Here is a 24,688-nt window from a genome sequence, read left to right as displayed (position 1 = left end):
GTGTTGGGGAACAATGAAGTAAGTTAGTGTACAGGTATCTGCAGTAACTAATATTATAACCAAACTGACAAGTACTCAGGATTATTATATGATTTCTTTGGACACGTTCACAAATGTACCCACTTTATGTAATTATCCATTTTACAGAAGCCTCTTGGCTCCAAACTTTTTGGTTAGCAGATACTTTACTGTACGTATTCACTTAGGGAATCTGCAGTCAGATTATCCTCCTCCAAAGCCAGCCTGTTTTCATCCTTTACAGGGTCAACCTGGATGTATGTGGGGTCTAGGATGAAATAAATGTTGTTAAGATCTTCAATACTGTACATACAGTACATTCATTTCATATACAAGATATGTTTTACAAGGATATTTTAATAATTAACAATTAGGATTTTTGAATGTGCCACTACTATATCGTAATATCACAAATTACTGTACACTGTAATAGAAAATTTAAAATAATATACAGCACAGGGATATTTTAAATTTTCTTAAAACTGAACTTCAACCAGCAAGGCTCTTGAACAGTGTGAGAGACAGGTGTTACAAGTGAGCTACCCAGTGCTTTAAAGGACTAACCAATTCAATTATGAATTAAATACCTGATCATCTTATTAAGCACTGTGGGTATTTCAATGGGGCCAGTCTTACATCAAGTGACCCTGAAAGGTCTTTTTACCAAGACCACAGGTACACTCGCAACAAAAAGTATCGGTGCATACTGTAGTGTGAACAATTTGAGACCAGTGACGATAGGTATTGGGAAAGGCGAGTTGTTCCAGCCGTATGTTGGCAGCCCTGATTGTCAGCCATATGGCAACACCTAGTGGAGGGGGGGTTTATGAGGATACACTTGCCAACATTCCCGACATATCAGTGTATATGTATCGTTTCGGAACTCGTCAATCTCACCCTGCACCGATACTTTTTGGTGCGAGTGTACATGCAGAGTATAGGTTTATACATTTCATGAAATGCGAATAACACCTGCACATCAGTAAAGCAGAACATACCAAACCTCAACCAGTAAAGCTTAAATTTAAGCTCACAGAATGGGCTTCATGATTTATCACTGAACTACTGCACCTGGCCAGTCCTTTAAACATGGCTCTTTGATAATGGACCATATATCCATTTACTGTATATTTTAGGCACTAGATCTCAATGAAGCCAGAGACCCATAATGCTTACTAGGACCCAGCACCCTTCCCTGTGTGACACATTTAGAAAAAATCAGTGCTATCATACTCTTCCATAAAGACAGAAGTACAACATGTCTTGTGAGAAAAATCCAAGTTAGCCATAACAAGCCAGCCTTGTCACTGAGAGCTATTGTACTGATGTTTGTAAACAATAGTGTTCTGATTCACAACTGTGCATAGCTTATTCAAAAAGGACATAATATACTGTATACAGCAAAATCACCACAAAAAAAAAGAAAGGGGCTGAACCATAAGCCCACATTGAATGGATTAGAGAACTGAATAGCCTAATGGTCATACTCCAGCCTCTCACACTGTAAGCAAATTGGGTTGGAGCCTGCAGGCCCCAAGCATCACTCATTAATATTTATTAATTATTATTTTATCAAATTTCTAAGAAAAGCGCAGAACAAAATTACCTGGCAATTTTCTAACATAATACTGGTGATTTTTTCCATTAGGAAGTCTGGCAACCCTGACTACAGGATCAGTATCAGCCCTAGAACAACCATTACCAGTCTGCAGCTACAGCAATCAAAACATTCCTATTAGATAAGATTAAAGTAAGTAAGGTGTTCTATGTCTGTGATCAGAGTAAATCATATCCAATCCTGTTTCAATAACAATATCAGTTCCACAATGTCATTACATAACTTTTATTAACACAAAAGGGTATCTGCTGTCGTAATGTTTTAAGTTTAAACGAATACAATCTCTTCAGTTGTTGATCATGCCAAGAAGAGCATTGATGGTCTTGGAAACACCGTCATGTATCTCATGAAACTTGCCCTCATACATGAAAGCTGGTGAAGTCACAACTTTATTGGCTTCATCAATTGTTACTTCATCAACTGCCTGTAATGGATAATAATCATTAATTCAATTATCATAATTAATCCAACTTGCAATATAGTATATCTTTAAGATATAAATTAATCTGAAATTAATTGAAAAAGTAGATTGAAACCTGAAATCCTATTTCATGACTGGGAGAAGCAAATGGCATGAGATTCACAGAATTTGTTAATCCACATGAGAACATCTCACATATAGGGGAAAAGCATTAATAAAACTGCTATCTTTCCAACCACATCTGGATTCATCCGTTCTGAAAGAAATGTCTCTCCAAATTATATCAATGCTAACACGAGAAGCAGAAAGCTAACTGAACCAAGACAACTACATCTGATCTGTGCAATAACACCTTTAACTCTCGTCTCATCACTACCAGATACCCTGTACATAAAACTATACAGTCCACTATCTTGATTCCAAGTTAATCTGCTACCTTGAAAAACAGTTCCAGGCTGACTATCTAGTCCAGCTGATAATCACAAATTTGAGGCTGTTGATCAGCTTATCACTCGTGCCTGGCAGTGTAGCAGCCATAAAAGGCGGCACATCATCTCCCTTATCATTATAGGCTGCCTTTTTATTACACATCTACCCCTCAGCTGTTAATGTTAATATAATTTTATTATAACCTGGTGTTGTTGAGGGATGTCTAAAAATTATCATTGGTAAAAGAAAAATGGCTGATAAGCTGCTTCCTCGACAGTGCTATCAAATCTTATTCTGCTTTATATAAATAGTTCCCTTATGGTGTTTCTACCCTTAGAAATAATTATCATTGAACTGAACATTTTTACCCAGCTATAAAAACTCACAAAATAATAATACACAATGATCACTGTTTATACTTAACAGTATGTTTTGTAACATCGGAACACTTGCTGTGGGTGTGACTGCAGCAGTAAAATATCAAGCTTCAAAATTTAGAACATATGTTTCATCACAACTATTCAATTTCCTGTATACAGTAATACCTCTTAATAATGAAAATCCTGGATACAGTCCCAGAAATCTCTGATAACTAGAATTGATAATGTGTTTCAGTATTTTTCCTGAAATCTTAATCATTTTCCAGTACTGTGCCGCCTTTATATCAACACGTGGTGTATTACATGTGTACAGGTATAATATAGAAGATGCCTGGGTAGTGTCTCCTGCACTCACAACAGCTGACGATATTTATGGGATAAAGACTAACACCACTCCTTGAGCTAACCTACAGTATATATCTATCCTGTTGAATAAACTTGACAATGACACTTGTCTGAGCTCCTGTGGCACTTATTGTTTGTCATAAAAGAAATAATACACCGAGATGATTAAGTTGTCAAACAGCAGAGACCTGTTGAGTGTAACAGTAATGAAAAGGTTACGTCCTTCACACTCTCTCTTTTAAACTTGTTTGCCAACCCCTCTTCAGCCCTTTAAATACATGTGCGAGAACTAGTTTTGTCAAAACATACAATTATCAACTTCAAAAATTTTTCATTGACACAAACAAGAGGATGACTTACCTTCTCAACTGTAGTAGCCCCCAAAGCTTTAGCTACCTCAATGGAACCTGCATATGGCCACTTTCCAGATCCATCATCTGTTAAAAAGATAATGCCTGTAATGTTTATATATTTCTCTTTAGACTCTCATTACAGGGTGGTCAGAATGAGGAACAAACAGTGATTACCCCTAAGTTGCCATCATCTGTTCACTCTTACTAGAGTGCAGTGGTTCCCAAACATGGGGGCATGCCCCCAAGGAGGTGGGTACAAGGAAGGTGTGAAGCCATCTGCCAAAATTTGCTATGTTTTGCTCAAAAAGAATATAATGAAGAAACTCTTTCAGGAGTAACTCTCTCTCTGTTTGAAGCTTCCACACATCCGTGAAAAACCAATGTATAGCAGTCACCCCTACCCATTTTCTATCATTTCATCTCTCTCTCCTTACGTGTCTTGTACATGTCATGGATACCATACTGACTCTCAAACTACTGTATCTTTCACAACACTACCAGCCACCAATCCTCCCTGGTATTTATGTTTTATTTGTTTTCATTCATGTTCACTATGCAAGGAGTTATCTGATCCTCAACAATACTAATACTGTATATAATTATAATAAAAAATAAAATCTATGTAGATTTTACATACAAAAATATAAGGGGGGGGGGGCGTGAGGACTTCGCAAAAAGCAAAAGTGGGCGTCATGTTAACAAGTTTGGGAACCGCTGCTCTAGTGTCATTCCCATAAGCCACTTGATTCCACAATCTATCACACACAGACTCAGCTGATTCCTGGCTGACCATCCCCCCTTACATCTATTGTATCCTGCACCCAATTCTTCCATGTACCTCGAGGTCTTCCTCTTCCATTTAACTCTAAGTAAAATATTCTTTTACCAATCTTACACTTCCATTTGGAATAACTAAAAATTCCACAGCACTGTGATTTTGCTGTGGGTTGGCTTCAAATGTTTAAAAAGTGATACCTTAGAACAATTACAGACAAAATGTCAGCACACTCAGGTTCAAAGCTTAATGTCTCAGCTTAGTCAACTGATGCTCCCCTCACTCTTACTCATGCCTTGTCAGCAATATTCACACCTCCAAACATTTCTTCATTTCCAAATTCCATGCTCTCGCTTGTACATAATTAGCATGTAAAAATTATAAAATACAGATTAATATTCTTTTACTTAATTTTTCTGATATTATATGACAGTAAATGAGGAGAAAGTGAACTGGCAGCTGGCTCAGTGACTGTGTGGTGGAGAGTGATGAGTCAACTTGTCCACAACAGTTTGAGGAATAAGTTATAGGGTGATTTTATGAAAATGACGACACATTGAAAACTTAATTGTAAACTTTACCCTAAATGTGCAGATATCTCCCACAGTTTATGGGAGAGTGAGTGTGTTTGTAGCAATAGCTGGCAAGGTTAAGTGACTGATCACATGCCTATTTATTGACTTACTACCTGACTGACTGAGTTATTTACAAACCCTTTTATTTGCTTTACAAAAATATTGGTACAACACATATTTTTAACAATTTACTCAAAAATTAATAATATTTTCCCACTCTACCTCACTTACTTACAGTGAGTGTACAGTATAATGTCTGTGTAGAAGTGTTGTGTAGCCTGTGAATGGAGGCAGAGTGTTGGGTCCTGGGAACCCTAGCTGCTGAACTACAGACTTGCTGATAGTATACGAGTTCCCAAATCATTGCACAATTTATAAAATGAAGTTTTGCAATTTATCCCCCATTTTCACAAAGCTTTGTGAAATCCCCTTTGAAATTCTTGAAATAGTTGATTTTACAAGTTATTGATTACCAACAGACACTCTTGTATTAGTGCTAATTAAGTGAAGAACAAAGCAACTTACCAGCCTTGCCAAGAGTAACAGTAACACCACTGCCACCGAGAACTTTAGCAGCTAATATTGGGGCAATACAACAGAAACCGAGGGGTTTCTTGGCACCGTGGAAATCCTTAATGACTCTTTCTACTTCACTGATGACAGTCATATCTGCTCCTTTAACTGCAAAGTCAGATCTGCAACAAAATATAGTAATCAATCTCAAAGTAACATGCAAGAAACGAATATCAAGCGAGAGTTCAAACCAGACAGTTATGAACTAATGACAGGGAAATGTTTACAGTAAAATCTCTCAATTTCAGTCAAATTAAGGTGGAAATCCTCTGAAAATGTAAATATTCCAAAATGAAGAGGATCCCCTCATCCAGAACCCAAAAACTCAACTTGTTCTATTTATCTAAGTCACCAAGGAAGAATTGCCCAAGCCCCAACAATCCTCACCCCAAAGGCAGAAAAACCCTCATCTCCACCTCAACACACGCTCTCATCACCAGCACTATATATTACATACAACAGTAAAGCTGCTATGCCTCACCTCTCCACTCATCTCAACATGCAGATTTTCTGCTACATTTTAGTTACTACCCTGTTGAGGGTTAATGTTTTTTTTAACAATTATTTATCTATTTTTATTATTTGTGTACTTTAATTTTTATTTCACTCCCAATTGAAATTTATGGAAAAAACTACTCGATTTATGAAATTTTTACAATTAAAAGATTAAATTAAGACAATTACTTTGCATGATTATAAAACCAATAGTAAGGGCATCTAACAAAGTTTCACCTCTTTCTCACAACACTTACAGATTTTTTGCAGCTCCAAATCCCCCTGGAAAGAAAACAGCATCTGCCGTCCCACTTGTCAATTCTGTAATTGGTTTAACATTTCCACGAGCAATACGGGCAGATTCTGTTAGTACATTGCGAGTTTCTGCTTCAGCTGGAGAGCCCTGAAAGGCAAAGGTTTATTTAATAAAAAAAAAAAAAATTATTTTTACCACAATACAGAGCAGTACAGTGCATTGAATTTAGAGGTATCATAGGTTAAAAGAATGATTCACATGGATAAAGAAAAGGTTCAGTTTAATAAATTGGAAAACTAATTTCTCAAAACCCATTTTATGACTGATGATATAGCAATGACTTGTGATTTACGGTCATTGCTAATTCTTTGCGAGAGCCACTTTACTATGTTTGCTTACTGCTATAAAATGTTGCTGAAACAGCTACCCTTAACCAGATCTCACTATGTTCTGTATTTCTAAAGTGAAGGTTCTCTCACAAAAGTCTATTCCATTTGGTCCCTCAGAGGTGTAGCACTAAGTGACATTTCACTAGGGAGGGAATAAAGACTAATCTTCTTCACCATATACCCTGTACATTATTGATTTCCCTGACTGCATGTCCTCCAATGTGTACATTTTTTAAGAGGATATAAAACATTTCAAAATACTGTATGGATTAACAGTTGATAAGATTCCAAAATTAACTTAAATATTAATTTGCAAGTTAATTTTACCAACCCTGCTGTACATCATGATAATAATATGGAACAGTAATGATTTATATAACAAAACCAAAACCAACCTTATGCTCACCTTAGTATGGTCAATAACATGCATCTGTGGAGCATCAGGAGCATAACAGATGACATCTGCTCCACTGCGTGTCAAGCTCACAAGAGCAGCAGAAGCTTCATGAATTTCTGAACCATCATAAACTCCTGATCCAGACAGTACCTGTCAAAACAATGTATTAATAAAGTTACCCAACTTCAAGAATAACTCGAATCAGGTGAATTAGTGCTTTGCCCTTTTCTTTGTCACCAGAAAATGCCATTGTTACACTTCAACTGTTTACAGGGGCAGGAATGTTTCACCTGATTTGGGTTCTGCCCCCGCATGTAAACTTAACCTAACCCAACAGGAAAAAACAACAACAAAAGAACCAAAAGAAACCAAAACTGAAATGTAAGTAAAAAAACCTAAAAATATAAATTGTTGACCAAAACACGAGTAAGTGCATGTGCACGAGTATTAAATGTCATTCACACTTCTGCTGATTGGCTGAGTAAGACATTAACAATTTATAAATATATTATACTGCATATATAATAATCAATATAAAGTTCTGTGGAGTCACTACGAAATATGAACTGATGAATATCCTTAAGGGTAAACGTTTACTTAAGTGCTGCGAGCGATTTCACCAGCAAAAACATTTTTTTCCTCCATAAATTTTGCTGCTTTTTTTATTGGATAGTTTTTTTTTTCTAGGGACAAAACAAAAAACTATTGTTTTCCTTGTTTTACCTAACTTAACCCCCTAGCAGGGGGAGGTTCGCCCCCCCCCCCCTGCTTGGTTATATAATGTCAATATTTAACCTAACAAAACGTATTCCCATATTGGGGAAAAGCTATTTTTTCAGAGTTGGATCATGTATTATATAGAATGGTAATGCGATTCAGACGACCCATGCACTACACACTCCCCCTCCCATGGCTCACCGACGGTATTATAGTATAAACTATAAAAAAGAAACACTTCCTCAAAAGAGAACACTGTCACTAGCAATTAACAATAAAAATTATGGTGAAAAATCAGTGTTCTTGCTAGAATCGTTGCCAGCATTAATCTTCACGTTAACCTCCTTAAGTAGCTGGTTCAGGCACCCAACCATCCCTCAGTCTTATCTGAATATGTATTTAAGTTAACAAAATTCTTGATAAATATCAGGGTAAAACCAGAAGACAAACATTCCAGACATGACAATGCTCTATGCTCCCCGTCTAATATCCTATACCCCAAAAATAATTGAGCAACAGAACTTGGCCTTTAGTTGCAGCTTGGAATTATATCTGGGGTAAGCACTTCATTTACATTTGCCAAATCAATAATTTGACAATATTACAGCAATAACTTCAGGTTAACATGTCAAAACTGCCGTCCGGCCACGCCAAACATTAAATTCCCTTTACTTCTTTAAATAACTTACTACGGCCACAGTTGGTGCCTGCAACGAAGCACTGTTGTTAAACAGACGTGCATAAATGTTCCTAGACGCTGTCCTTGCCACATTAAACATTGTAGCAACGATTAAATTCTTGTGGTGTTCTAGTAGACTCTCTGCACACTGACTGGCCACCAGCTGATGGTCTGAGTGACAGTGTCCGTTTGCTATACGTGACTGCATTGGCTTCCAGTAACTTGGATTTTCATCAGGTCTTATTCCTTAATGGTCTCTATTTTTTGTGATTTTCTGGTCAATTTCCTTAAAAGCAATATTTCCGGAAGAATATAATAAGCAAAAGGATGATGTGAGATGAATATGGTAATGCAAACGTTGTCTGCCTAATCGGACACATGATAGCCAAATAAGTTGGGAGAAAAGGAACTTCAAAGATAAATATTGGCTGTTTCACAGGATCTACATACCGTACTATTTAACTTCTTTTAATTATATGACTATAATTCTTCAGCGGAAATCCCCCGCCGTATAACACAATAGCAAACTTTAAACACATGTATTCATCCTGAGCATAGAGTTTTCGATTTATCGGCCACCAAGCCGTTTATTGTTTAACATGAACATACTTAATCCCCTAAAGCATTAGTGAAATATATAGATCGTCTTCAAGTGAACTAGAGGTAATGAAGAGTGAGAGAGGCGGGAACACCGCTCATAGTTACCCTAGTACGGGCACCTGTGGTTATGATTCGTTTTCCTTTGTCTACATTGTAAAGAAGCACAATAGCAAAGCATGTATGTTACACATTGGCCATATAATCATCAATTAAGGCTTTCTATTTAATAAGAAACTAAGAACAATGAATTAGAAGAGTGCGCATGCGCATATTGTCATTGAATCAGGCCGGAGTACAGTGCAACTTGCACTATATACAATAATTTTTCTTTATATATTGTCAAAGTGAGTGTATTATATCCATTATATTTTATCTATTATAGAATAATGAGTTGTTATATGAATCTCAACTGTGAAATCATACTTCATATATTTAAATAAATTATTAAAATAATGGTAACATGCCCACAAGTAATAATATAGCGTTTTTTACACTTCAAAGCTAGCGAAGGTGAACGATAAATAGAGTAAATTTGCCAGAGCTCGGCACCACTGTGGTCCTGAGCCCAGCAAAGATGGCGACACTGAAATGAAGAAGAAAATGGAGGACCCACAATCCTGTAGTATTGATATATGTAGGGGTCAAAAACTCATAGTTACGGTGGAAGAAGCCAAACTTGACCTTCTCCTCGTTACCTATGAACATGGCACTCAAGTTTTTCAGGGAGTTTTGCTTGATTCAACCAAAGGGTAAGGAGATATAAGGCTTTATATTTGAGCGGTAACGTCGCTACCAGCCATGTATTCCATCTTGGTCCCAGAAATAAGCATGCCTGTTGCTTCAAATTTCTCTTGTTTCAGTGAGGTTTATACTTTCATATATATGCCACATTTATCAGTAGTATGTTGTGCAGTGGATGGATAGTAAAGCTTCCATCAGAAACTTGTAGATCAGATATTGACAAAAGGACATAAGGTGGGGAGTTTTCAGTGGCAAGGATGACCTTTTACTACATAATTACTATAGTTATGTTACTTTCTCTTTTTTACACATAATGTTTCACTCAAATTATTAAACAAAATATCAAATGTTAAGAGAAAAATTATGGGGAATATCAAATAAGGTGACTTAATAGCCACCAGATTGCTGTATTTAAATTTGACCACAAAATTATTTCATATTGTCATTAGACATTTGTGTTAGGAATATATTACATATAACTATATATACACTGTGAAGTTTTGTTATCAAATGGAAATGAACAGTTGCAAGATGGTAAAAGGCTTGCAAAGATTTAGTGCATTGTTGTACAGTAGTGTGGATAATGGTCCATGCTGTGAAAATGAAGTTTAATATAGTGTATAGATTTTAATACACTAAATGTAATGATACAGTAGTAAACAAAAATGGTAAAGTGGCCATGGTATGATAGAGCACTGGTTAAGTGGGTATGGTATTATATTGGTAGTGGCCATGACATTAATGGTAAAAAAGTAATGGTTTAATAATGATAAAGTGGCCATGGTATGATTATGTTGTTGATTTTAAAATTATTAAAAATAATATAAAGGCAAAATGTCATTGGTTGATTTTGACTTACTTCATCAAAGTTGACACTACAGTACTGTACATAATAGCTTACTAGACACCTGACACTGGATGACTTTGCCAGATGACAAAACACTTCAGATTTGGTATTTACAAGTTATTTTAGGCACTACAAGTGATTATTGAGACTTTAAATTATCATCATGATTGTTAGTTGCATTAAAAAAATCATGTTCAATTTATATGCTCTATAAGTTAAAAGGAGTTGAGGATAATACTGTATTTCATGGTAACTACAGTAGTGCATTCTGTGTACTGTATTCTAGATGACTGTATCGTGCAGTACAGTGATTCTTATTGTCTTGAATCAAATACAGTAGATACATTAATGTAGTGGTTCTAATGGCAGCTGGAACTGAGTGGGAGTACCATAGTTGTGATGCTCAGTTGTAGCCAAGAACAACATGGGTCACTGAGTGGATGTATGGTATCATGTTGGACAGTCATAAGCTTCTCCCTCCTTGGCAACTGACAATTTCGATTACCTACCAGTACCCTATATTACAGGTGGTGATTGTGTCAAGAGAAACAAGATTTTATTTGTATAATTTCTGGAATTTATTCTGAGTCACACGTAACATATTGAACGTACATGTGTTGCCAGACACGTGCTTGGTTATAAAGTAGGGTTGTACAATCAATGCCTTGTTTAAGGCTGAAGAGATGCAGGAGTGAGCTGAATTCTTCCCTCCATCCTAGAATGAAGCTCTTAAATGGCAGGCACTGTAGTGAGAGCTGGAGTCCAATCTTCCCATATGGTTGAGTGGGTCTAGAGGAAATGCTTTTGACTATTTGAACATCTGACTTAGATTTCTCACTGGTCTCAGAGACAAGTACTAAATGTGGGTCTGAATCTAGAATCAACTTGGAGAGTAGATTCCATCTCATCAGTACAGGTACTTGTATAGTAGTAAAATGTGTGAATAACGTCATCTTGCTGTTGAGCAATGTATGTCTTTTGTACAGTAGCAAAACAACTATCTGTGCAGGTGGGGGTCGATATGCTCCAAAATTTTATGTGTGACAAGTGACAGCCCTCATATGCCTAAATTTATTGTCCATGGTCTCATATTGCTTCCTACAAAGTATGCACAGATAGTTGTTTTAGCTACTGTACATGACATCTGTTTAAGAAAGTTGTTAGTGGTCTGTCTCTTTGGTCATAAAAAGGGATATTGTGCCTCAGTCTTCTTTTTTTCTTTTTTTTTCTGTATCATTTTATATTTTCAGGAGACTTCCCTGTGGAATATATCCTCCAGGGGGTGAATTCCCACCTAAGCCACCAAAAGACAGCGTACTCTTGTGTGAGAATGATGATAAACTTCACTCGGTAAAACAGCGCCACACTTACTTTCAACAAGACACTACACCAGTAGTTGATCCAAACTCAAAAGCAAAGAAGGGAGTACAGCTCAGACAGTCTATCTCCCTCACTCAGCGTTTCAAAAACTCTCGCATGACGGTACGTTTGAGACCAAGACAAGTGCTATGTTCCAAATGCCAGTCTATATGCAATGAAAAATCTGAAAATGTTAGTGGAGCAAAAGGCCAACGAGCAACTGAGCCACCAACGGCAGCCAAGTCGGTTACTGAGACTCGTGGAAGCACAAGAAGCTCGCGTGACAAAAGTTCCCAGGAGCATCATGGTAATGGTACATCACAAAGCAAAAGAGCAGAACGATCACCTCAGAAGAATGTACGTTTGGTCCCTAAATTGGTGAAGTTAAAACCTAGTGAAATAGAGGCTGCAACAAACAAAGGCGTCAGTTGTTTAAGAAAAGGTTCACAAACTCGCAATACCCGAAGTGATTCAGATTCATGTGATAGTGAAGTAAGTGTTGGTTCAAGTGCTGCCTATTCTGTGTCTGGAAATAATAGTACTTTAGGTGGCAAGGTGCCAAAATTAAAATTATCAACTAACCTTTGTGCAGCCGATTCATCAGAGGCAAGACGAAAGGGTCGCATTCCAAAGATGACTATATCAACTCTTAACCTTGCCCTGCAATCCAGTGAAGCTTACAGAGAAAATTGGGAAGGTGAGAATAGTGAAATGAAAAACCAGAGTATACCTAAAATGATATTGTCTACATCAGGCATTATGTCAGAAAACGTCAGTGATAAAAAAGACAAAGAGAGTGGGAAAATTAGAAAACAGTCGGACTCAAGTGAGGCACAAATTGATGCTAAGGAATTGAGATTGAGATCAGGCAATGTACACAAGTTGACAATCACAGCTGCTGGACATCAGGACTTTGGAGAATCATTAGCTGATAGGGTATCTCCCATACCAAAGTTAACAATCCTTCCTTTAATTCAAAAGAAAGATAGCCAAGAGGAGAAGGACCTTTGTGATATGAAGCATCATAAAGTAGGTAAGATATCCTTAGAGGATTCCTTACCTGAAAAAATGAGCCTAAGAAAAAAACGTTCCTTGGGTTCAATGGAAGATTTATGGGATGAAAGTGTCTTTGATGAAACTGCAAAGAAACACAAAAGAGAAGACACAGAGGAAGGTAAAGAAGGAATTGATACTCAGAAACTTACAAGTGAAGACAAGGAGGGACTAGAGGGAGACAAACCAAAAGCAACTCCAGTACTTAAAATTTCTTTTGGACCAGAAGGAAAAGGAACAGTTCTGAAGATTCCGTCTAAGAGTACAGTTGTTACTATTAATACTCCCGAAGTAGATACGGAAGAAGAGATGACAAAAAAATATAAAGACATGAATGCAAAAGCAGCTAAAAAGGCATTGAAAAAGGCCAAAAAAGAAGCTCAGAAGAAAACTGTTCTTGGTGGAGCTTCACCTGCATACATTATGGGAGGAATGTCACCAAGGTTTGGAGGCATGTCACCTCTGAGGCTTGGTGGCATGTCTCCAGCAAGATTAGGAGGTTTCTCACCTGCACGATTTGGTGGTACATCTCCAGCTCGATTTGGAGGTATGTCCCCGGCTAGAGCCGCTGCAGTTGATCTTTCAACTCGTGATTTGCCTCCAAAAAAACACAAGCATAAAGTTAAACACAAGAAAAAGCATAAAGATGAACGTAGACATAAATCACCGGAGGAAAACAAATCCCAGATAGAACTCAAAGAAGACCATAAAGATGGCTCCTTACATCTATCTGACCCAGTTGATCCAGATATCCCAGTTGAAAATATTACTCCAGATTTACAGTGGAACACATCTGAGGGAGTTGAATATCCTGTTGATCAGTCTTCACAACCTGCTCTTGGTCTTACTCAAGCTACCTTAAACTTGCAACCAGCTTCTAACTCAGGGATTCCGTTGCAACCTTCGCGACATAAACTTTCAATATCAATAAAAAGAGTGAGTAATGCTAGTTATGTAGCATGTGATTCGAGCCATTCTGATGGGGAAAGAACTGTCACCCCAACTAACACTAGTTGTAATGAAGACATAATTGAAGATAAACCTCATGAAATATCCTTTGAAGTGGATGACATCAGACAGGATAAATCTCAGACAGTAACATTGGAAGCAGAAGAGTATGGTAAAGAAGCTTCTTCAGAATTATCTCAGTCTTATGAATTGGAGAGTGCCAGAACTGAAAACCTGGCATCATTAATAGTCGATGCAATTGATGACAGAAGTGATCGACCTCCAGCAACCACATATGGAATGGACACCCCAGAACCATCCCTCCCAGGTAGTGATTCTCCTGGTAGTGATGATGCATGCAATGGGGTAGTTCCAGACTTTCCCAGCAGCGCTCCAAATATTGAAGGAATTGATGGCCAACCAAGTGCTGCTCTCTTGATGAAACTCAGCTGGCAAGAGGTGGAGCAATGTGAGGTTGGAGAGGGAAGAGTTATGGCTGTTGGAGATGTCGTTTGGGGAAAGATTCACGGCTTTCCATGGTGGCCAGCTAAGGTACGTAAATTATGATAGTTTTCTGAAGTTTCTTTTCAAGCTGATAGATAATATGAATCTCAAATTCGTTTATAAGTTTTCCAGGGAGTACAGTATTTAAATGACTACCATATCAACTTATCTATGGCACTTTGCAAATTTAACCCCTAACCCTCTGGTTAATGAATTGAATTCACATACATACACTGTAGTCCCAAATGCAGCAAAGTCAATATAGTAGTGTAATTTATTTTTTGACTACCTCATGTGACACCCTGTCAATGCCTTCTCTTAAGTCTACAAACACAAAAACAGCACTGTCTCCTTCTTTGGATAATTCTCTTGTAGATGCCTGGCCATATTACCTCTGTAGTTCCCCTACCTGGCATGAACCCAAATAGTACTTCATTAATACGCACTCTCTCCCTAATCAATTTCTTCGTTACTTTCAACAGCTTTTATAATCCAGTTTAACAGCCCTTTTAATTTTCACATTCAAGTGCTTCAGCTTTTACCCTTGTAAGTACTATTCACGATCACACTCTTCAGCCAGTCAACTGGAACGGTACATTCCATCATGATTGCATAAACTAATTTGATCACCACTGACATATCATCATCTGAGGTTTTCAGCATTTCTGCAGCCATAGTGAGTGAGCTTTACTAGTTCATGAGATTTATATCTTTGGATTAACTCTTTTGACTGGGTGAGAATGTGGTTTTTGTAATGTTAATATTATTCAACATTGTAATTCTGAATAAAATATCTTGCTGTTAAACATGTCAATCCCTCTGACAAAGGCAAGTTTTGTCATTGCAGGATTTAGTGGTATGGATTGCATAGGTTACTCATTAAAATTGATCATACATTCACTGAACTCATATTATCCTTTTATTATGCTGAAGGTGATGGCAATCCGTGTATTGCGTGAAGGAAGTGGTGATACCAAGTGGCAGCAGGCACATGTCAGTTGGTATGGCTCATCTACATCTTCTCTTATGCCAGCTAATACTTTGCAGCCATTTCTTCACATGTTCAAGGTGAGAATATTATGTTACATGCACTTGTGGATAACTGTTTTGTTTTTTTATTAGCTGTGGGTTTTGATCAAAACAACTTCTGGAGGATTTCATCTCTAGTTATATACTTATACTGTACTGTAATAGGCTTCATTGGAAAAATTGATTTCACGTTAGACACAAGAACACATCCCTTCCGTAACGTAAGGGATGCCTGTGTATTTTCGCTTGTGCATTTAATGTACCCAGCAAAATATAATGATTTAATTATTTCAGATGAGATATAACAAGCGAAAGAGAGGACCATACAGAGAAGCCATCAAACAGGCAACTTGTGAAGCAGAGCAAACTTTATCTAATAACTTAGATTTTGACGATAGAGTGGAGCAGCAGCAACATCACCAGCAACATCAGCAGCATCAACAACATCAACAACAAAAACAGCATCAGCCACTACAACAGCAGCAGCCACAGCAGCAACACCAAACTCCTGAAAACCTGCTTAGTGCATCCCCCCGTGAAGTGGATGTTGTTAGCTGAGACATGCATGTGGTAAGATTCAGGATGGGTTAGATTTTCATCTTGTTTACTGAAGCAACAAATAAGCTTTAAACATATTCTTATATATTACATTATTTCTTGAATAATTATTCATTTTCATACAGTGTTATAAAGAAGAGTATTCCATATAACATCAGTTTTAGTCCCCGTGGTGCTGTTGAAGGTGTAAACTAATGATATAGACATAATAAATGCAGTCTTCATGTATTATTTTGCTAAGTATTGCAAACACAAATGTTTACTTGAAGTCTATATGAAAATATTGCAATTAATTTTGGTGCTTAAGAAAATTCCTATTCTCTTTGTTAACACTGTGATAGACAATATTAAGTTTCAGATATCAGTTCCTAAAGATTTTCCCCCATATATCAGTTTATTGATAACTTTCACAAATTTATTGTTGACCTTTAGTTTATTATTAAATACCCTGTAGTACATATTATTTCTTCAAAATTTGTTTTTACAGCAGATATCTGATGATCACTGTTTCTTGTTATATTTCTTTTTCTACTGTATGGAATATATTTTACTTCAGTAGAATGTGTTTAGTTTGCATTAAAATACTTTTGTGACAGACGAAATGTTTATCTACAGCAAGTATTGATTCAATCAATCAAAGACTCTAAAATTCACCAGAGATCTCGATGTCTACCATTCAATTGAAATGTGTTGCCCTTTTGCTCAAACATCCATGCCCTATATCAGTTGGTAGTGCATCCTTAAACATTAATATTTATTCATGTGTAAATATGATGTGAACTGCAATTATAAATATTTGTACTCAACAGGCCGAAGAAATATTAAACATACACAAGTGTGCACATTCACCCTTTGTGTTTTGATTCAGTGAATATAAATCTTTTTTGTTTCTTCATTTGACTGTGATAAATAGAACATAAAGATTAAGAAGAGTGGGACTAAACAAATAAAGTATTTTTAAAGTACAGAAGTATTTCTAGCACACTTCGATGAACATCAGTTAGATAGTCTTTTGAGTTGCTTTAAGGGCATTGCATTTTTATATTTTAGGAGTGGTGTTTACATTTGTCATTAGCACTCTTTCAAGTTTCATGTTTGTGTAATACTGTCCTGAATTGTGAGGATGCCAGAAGACATATGTTTATTTTTTCAAAACTTTTTAGCTACAAGATAATTTACCAAACTGTGATTTTTCCAGATGACCGGTAACTTTAGGAGAGTCGGGTGTGCTGCAAACTCAGTTTAGCACACTCATCTATTTTATTACTGTATTATTGAATTCAGTTTTTTTTGCAGTTTCATGAACAATATACTGTACATGAATTTTCCCCTGCTAATATAATGGTCTTGATATGGTTTAAAGGTATAGAAGTGGTGGGATAATGGAGTTTGAGGCACAGGAACCAGATCAATGAACAGGATATCATGATTAGCAAAAATCCACTGTGATCAAGTGGGTGGCATGCTGCAGTATTAATAATTTAGAAGGAAAGATTTAACCTTGTTCTAGAGTGATTCAAGTCCATTGCTAGGATGGTACTCTCTGTGTAGTGTTCAGTACAGGTAAAGCTCCCCATTGCTTCTTTATGTCTAATCTTAAGCCTATTTTCCAAAGGAGTATATTACAGATTTAAGGAAATGGGATAAAGTTTCTTTAAGAAATAAAAGGTGAAATTGATTTTCCATGAGTTGGGCTTGATGGTTAATTTGAATCGTGGGTCAGGTAAATGTTAAAACACGTTATTTTACTGATAGAACAAGATGTAACAAGTTGAGCCATTAACACAAGTGCCATATTGCATAAGGAATGAAGCATTTACATCATGGAAATATTAGTTGTCGGGGTCATATAAAATATACATAAAATGAAAATTAAAAAGGCTAAAGAAAAATATGTAATGCACTGTACTGTATTTATACTAAATGACAGTTTGTAGATAGATAAGTCATACTATTGTCCCAAAAGTGAGTTACAAAAAACACCAACAATTAGATGACCCAAGTCTAATGTACGTTATTATTCCAAATCATAGACCTCATTAAACATAATGTATAAAGTTCAAAAGAGTTATATAGCACATTCATTAGTTATAATGGCATTTATGTACATATACAGTAGTCTTATATAAAAATATGTTTTTTAAATATATCTAATGTTTTTTATATTTGACATCTACTGATGTCATGTAGCAGTGATATATATATATATATATATATATATATATATATATATATATATATATATATATATATATATATATATATATATATATATATATATATATATATATATATATATATATATATATATATGAGAGATAGTGTAAGTTGTTGTATCAGCCATCATAATACATGACCTTCCTACATATTCTTTTGAATGTCATGCTTACCATCAAATCGAAGTTATATTTTATTTTCCCTAATATAGCTGTGCATTATTCAGATCTTTGTTTTTGTTTGAGTACATGATGACTAACCAAATTCTAGATTATATACGGTATAATTATTTTGTTTTTTGGTTGCATCAATACAATAGATATCAGAATCCTTTGTTATAAATATACTGCTCGAGGGAATACATTAGCGAAATCTCTAACTTGGACTAACTGTGACAGCACCCAGACTGAGGCACAAGTACATTAAAGCAGATACCAGAGTATAGAGGACGAGTTCCCCAAAATCACGGACACAGAATCATTATTCTTGACACCTATAAATGGGAAAGGAGTCCTCTCTTAATACAAAAAGGTAAAAATAATAATTATTAGGCTGTGCAAAGGTGTTGAGGTACTATCATGTAAGCATATACTGGACTGTACAGTATAGTAGTGCCAATGCAAACCTCTTGGTGCACTCACTTGTACAGTTCTCTGCTATGCCCAAACAGTACTTACTAGATGATATGTGGTGGGCTGAGGCTCATGTACACAACCACAATGCTTCTCTCTTCTCAGGTCTAAAGTCATGTCTTTGCCTCCATTATTGGATTTTACTTTTATCACCTTCAGGCATCAAGTTTGACATGTTGCAATGTGAACTGACCTCTATTTCTTTTTCTTCCAACTTAACTTGATTTGATCTTATTTGAATAAATAGTCACTTAAATCATACACTCACAGGAAATTGGAGTCAATGACACTCAAGTCCAACAGTTTACAGTCACACCACATGTGTGTGTGTGTGTGTGTACACATGTAGATGCAATGCAGTACTGAACTTACAATAAAATATACTATTAAATTCCAGTATACTATAAAATATACACTTGTATAATACCTGTCACCTTTGCCAATTTTATAGGATTCAATAATCCTGTAGGTATCATATGGAGGCACATCACAAAGCTCAAGATAAACAGCAGGAAGTGCAAACCTCATTTTCAAGCATATATGCCTTAAAGCCAAGTGGCTCCTGCAAATGCCTGCTTTGTTTGGGATATGTAGGTTGGTGACCACACCATAATATATCAGCAAGGCTAATTGGTTAATGTTTTAAATAATTAGTCCTCCATATTACACCCATCCACTTTAAATGGATATCAGATATAAATGTTGCCCCAAGAGGCAAGAAACCTTCTTAACACTGAGTCCGCCCAACCAATGCTCACTGCATTAAGACTTACACACAGTTTTAGGTTAGCTTACTGTTTTGAAATTAATTTCCAGCTGGCCATTAGTGAAGGCTAATATTCCAAACCAGCTATCCCCCAACATGTTTACTTCTTGAAAAGCTAAGTAAAGTTTCATTACACCTCTTGCAGCAACCCTCCTGAGTGACCATGCTGGGTGGCAAAGCTTGGCTCCATTCATGATGACCCCTACTTTTGTGTGACAAACAGGAAACAGTTTATGGGGTCTGAAAGTTGTGGAAAGAGTGATATAGAAATTGAAAAGGGATAAGTGTGGATGATATTGAAATGCAGTTTGGATTAATGCCAGGCTAGGGAAAGAGAGAAAACAGTAATTTTTAGATTTGAGAAGGGTTTGTCAAGGTGCCACATGACGGCAGCAGAGATATTTAAGAAATGGGAAGTTGGAATAGAATCAAAGCTTGAGAGTGAATGTGACCAAAACAAATGTGTATAATGGAAAGTGGCCATAAGCTATCTGTAAGAAAGGTATTGGTAGCAACTCGATACTATGCAGGGAAGGTGGGTATACAAGAGGTGCTGTGATGTAAATAGCAAACTGCAAGATATTCTTGAGTTTTAAGTGATCTGTATGAGCAGTTAATTATTTGGCCGTAACAAGGCTCAGCAAAATTGAAACATGGAAAATTTATATTTGGCCCACAAATAATACAATGCTACAGTTGCTGGATATGTCTAATGAGCTGTGACCCTCCATACTTCACCTCTGGCAGTATATATCTGCAAAAGATTAAAAAACTTTGGGAAAGACGAGAAAGTCATGCGATTCATTGCCTCCTTTTGCTTGTAATAGTTCTAGACCTTTCTTATATCATTTCCCAGTTTAGGATACTGTATCATGCTGCTGCTTTGATCAGTTGGAAGAAGGTACAAGGGATCCACAATCACCTCATGGGATTTAGGAAATTAATTTGGGTTCACTCGAGCAAGCAAAGTGAATGCATGATCCCTGGGCCACTAAGGAGACAGAAGATTCATAGAGGAATACTGTACAAGGGCTCTTCACCATAAGGTTCAATAGCAACTTGAATCAGAGATTCTTTGGTACATTGTATACAAGATATACAAGAAGGTCCCACTTATTGAGTGTCATAGTACTTAAAGCAGTCTCTACTAACAATTGCCTCTGCCATATCTCCCGAGCGTTAAATTCTACAGTACTGTATTTACATACAGTAAACTCAGTTAACCGACTCAACATTCTACAAATTGTTCTTACCTATAGTTGTAGGCTGCAAACTGACAGCTCTTGCTATGTCCACAGCTGACTGTCCTCCTTCAAATATCTTTACATCTAATTTAACACTTTTCCTCTTCTTTTCGTGACCACAAGCTGTAGTGGGGCATAATGCACATTTAGTACTCATTGTTCTAGGGCTTAAATAAATTTATAATTGGTTTTAAGTGAATGTTGTTTGAGCATCAACCAACTGCCAAACAATAACAAATATGGCACCCGTACTGGTCACTTACACAGCCGAGCGCCTTCGTACCGAATCTTTAAAATTATCGTACATTTACCATTTTCATAAAATTTTCCATTTTTTTGTACAGTACAGTACCTCGATTATCCGACATCGGCTTTTCTGACTCGCCCCTTCCCCATATAGCTCGGTTAAACGAGGGTCTACTGTAGTATACTATCACATTTCAATGCATAAATAAGGCTTTGCTAAAATGTGTTTTTTTATACACACAATAAGAAATATGAGATTTGCTCAAAGCTGCATCTCTGCTGCAATCATCTGTTGTATTACTGCCCAGCACCATTAATTATTTGTAAATGATCCTAAAACCAAGATACAGTAAATAAGGAACAAGACAACTCAAGCCATAAACAACAGAGTTCAACAATCAATTCAGGGAGGATTAAAGAACTCCTAGGGCTAAATCAACACCCACAGCAGCCCAGACTGATACTGTGGCAGCTGGGGGCAATGTAACACAAAGTTTTCAAGACGATTTGCCAGAGCAATTAGAAATAAACAAATGCAAGAACAACCTTGTTATAAAGCATCTGCAGTTGAAGTAGAGAGAAGCAGATGAACCAAGAGTTAGACAGTTGCTCAGAAATCAGGTCAACTTTGTAGATGAGTTGCACATCACAAATGTGGATGATTTTATAAATGCACAGTACAGTTAGTAAAAAATACCTCCCTAAACATGAGCAGAGGGGTATCTTGAAGAAATCACAGAAGCTCCAATAAGCAGAACACAACAATGTCTACATCACCCATGACAGAGCTCAGAGACACCGGGGGTTAGGTTACACATCGGTCTGCCCTTGAATGCACCTCTGGGCCGGTCACATGCTCATGGAGGATTTAATTTCAAAGCCTGTCCCTCACAGTGTTGCTACACTGTGATGGAGATGCTGCACTTGGTCTGCTGCATCTTTGTCACAAAATGGGCATCCATATCATAATATATCGAGGGAATTTAAGTCGCCATGCCATTGCAAAATCCCATTATAATGCACATAATTGTGCAACTACTGTACAATAAACTGTTAAAAATAGGATTTCAGGATCAGTTCTTCATTTCTTGACTTGTACATTTTCCAGTTTAAAAACTGCTGAAGGTGTGCATCAAACACTTGCTTCACTCGTACTGTCTCGTCACCAAACACAACACAACAAACCCCCCACTGAATTTTGGGAAAATATATTCAGTACTTTATGTAGTGATGTAATAAAGTATAAAATTAATCCACCTTTACAGTGAGAATCCCTAACTTATTGGGGTAGTTGCCAGTGGCCATTACGAAACACTAATTATTCTATCCTAAAAATATTAACAAACTCCATTGAATTACGACAAAATGTGAATACTATACAGGTACAGTAATTTTTCTTGTTAGCCAGAACAATTGGTGCAGAGCACTTCTGGGTTTAAGTTCAATTCTTTTATGCTCGGAAAAAATTGCACATCTACGGAATTTTTCATGCACTGGTGAATGTTTCTACGTCCAAACTACGCATCTGGCATGTAACACCATTAATACAGAGGCTTAACTGCAGTTGGACAGACAGAGAGCAGTATTTATTTATGCAAACATTACTGTACATGTACAATGTTGCAAACACAAAATACTCATGTACTGTACTACAGTCCTGTATACTCTATGCTCCCACAGATTTTTTTCTGTCTCTTTCAGCAATGTACACATGCTGTATGTGTACACACCCTCTACACACTAGGATGCAGTATGCATACACTGTCTACTCTGCTATGCACAGTACTTAAGGTACTCTCACACTTAATGTAGTGCAGAATACGTAACTGTAATTACTTTTTACGTCAACACGGTTTTTACTGTATTCTTGGCTGATTGTATCCTGGTACAGTACTGCATAACACAGATTGTTTATGAAAACTGCAGAGTGAGTGAGCAAGCTTGTACAATGGCAGCAGACTGAACTAAATGCACCATGATGCTAGGGTTTGAGGAGATAGGTTGGGAGATGCTTCGGCCAATCACTGACATCCCATGCAGTCACATGGCAGCAGTAGCCAATAACAGCACACAAGCCTATGGCTTAACGGACTAACCCCAAGCAGCTAGCCCACCCACAAGTCCAGCACTGGCGCATAATGAAAATCTCTTGGAAATTCTTTTAAATGCCTGCAACATAGAGATTTTTCTTAGAATACAGAATTCAATTTTTTTCCCCTGGTAATGGAAAGTTCTGGGTATCGAAGATTTCAGCTAACAGGGATGTTACTGTATTCATGAATAGGTTAATGGGGGGTCTGGAGTTTGCCGGTCTTGCACCATCAACTACTGTACAGTTCAGTATAGCCAACTGTGCTGTGGCGAGTCCAAGATGTATACAGCTTGAAAGCTTTAGTTGGATTACCACTTTCTTGACCACTGCAAATTATAAGGTGCAGAAGATGCGAGTTAGGGAGTTGCTATTATATGTAATTTTACAATGCAATACTTAAAACTGTGTTAATACCATACTGTACTGTAGTGCTTAACGCATAAATTTTTTAAGACTGTTCAATACCTGTTCATTACATTTTATTTTCCCATACTATAATTAGTTTATTCAGTACATACAGTATAGCCTAGTATTGTGTGTTTATAGTATAGCATAGACAAATGTTAACGTTTGCAATTTCACCTAATGTTACAAGTTTTTCCCCAAATCTGTATAGTATTTATTTTCTATTACTATTATTACTACTGATAAATACTTTAATCATATATACATATATATAATTTCTTGACTCCATAATATTATGTTAGTACATATATCTCTAAAGTTAATTTTCAAGAGCTGATCATCTGTTAACCTGGATACAGTGATCTACTAAGCAGGGTATTACAATTAATGGACCTCATTATGAACTCACTTCATCAATAAACATTCTTCAAGTATTATTGTGATTGTCAGATGATTTGTGCCATTCATCAAGTGTATGTGTGTGAGTAATTATTTACAATAAACCATGTTAACTAATGTCCCATACTTAAGATAAATATACACTTTCTTCTGTTTTTTTTTTGCTTGTCACCTGCACTCTCCAAATATGATAGTACATGATTTTGATCAATAAAATGGACACAGAAAAGTGGAAGTTAACAATAGGGTAATGCAAGGAGCTCTTGAAAAAATTAATAAAGGGGTAGAGTTTGAGTGCTCAGTACAAGGCTGTGTTAATAATAAACTAGATATAAAGAATGGACGTGACACTGGTGGCTCAGTGAAGTGATAAATCAAGAATTGAGAGCAGCTAAAGTTGAACAGGTTCTACAATCATACTAGTATGCATCTCCATCTACAGCAGCCAGCAGGAAGAGCCCTTATTTATACAGTATGAAAGATTAGAATTACCACCTTGAAAAAATAGTGATATTACACATGAGATAACATTCAAGTCTCACCAAGAACCAACACTCAGCCATAAATACTTCGAGTAGTGAGATCCTTCCAAGTCGATCTACGAGTATATGGGGCTCGAGGCTGTCCG

The 24,688-nt window shown here is 36.7% G+C and overlaps 2 protein-coding genes across 2 annotated transcripts; one reads left to right on the top strand and one right to left on the bottom strand.

Annotated features, from left to right (window-relative positions):
- Positions 1-306: 306 nt before the first annotated feature.
- Positions 307-8,614, bottom strand: LOC121876359 (ES1 protein homolog, mitochondrial-like). The gene is made up of 6 exons (XM_042381433.1): positions 8,431-8,614; positions 7,034-7,174; positions 6,240-6,385; positions 5,440-5,609; positions 3,572-3,648; positions 307-2,060 (listed from the first exon to the last, which is right to left on the bottom strand). Exons 1-6 carry the CDS (start codon positions 8,518-8,520, stop codon positions 1,923-1,925), a joined length of 762 nt encoding a protein of 253 aa, XP_042237367.1. The 5' UTR covers positions 8,521-8,614; the 3' UTR covers positions 307-1,922.
- Positions 8,615-9,584: 970 nt separating this feature from the next.
- LOC121876338 lies at positions 9,585-24,213 on the top strand. The gene is made up of 4 exons (XM_042381412.1): positions 9,585-9,769; positions 11,859-14,520; positions 15,406-15,540; positions 15,796-24,213. The coding sequence occupies exons 1-4, from the start codon at positions 9,609-9,611 to the stop codon at positions 16,057-16,059; spliced, it is 3,222 nt and encodes a 1,073-aa protein (XP_042237346.1). The 5' UTR covers positions 9,585-9,608; the 3' UTR covers positions 16,060-24,213.
- The last annotated feature ends 475 nt before the right edge of the window (positions 24,214-24,688 follow it).

Source organism: Homarus americanus, unplaced genomic scaffold, assembly GCF_018991925.1.
Source record: "Homarus americanus isolate GMGI-L3 unplaced genomic scaffold, GMGI_Hamer_2.0 scaffold33468, whole genome shotgun sequence".
Lineage (NCBI taxonomy): Eukaryota > Metazoa > Arthropoda > Malacostraca > Decapoda > Nephropidae > Homarus > Homarus americanus.
Note: the sequence above shows the minus strand (reverse complement) of the source record. Positions and strands in the feature narration are given on the sequence as shown.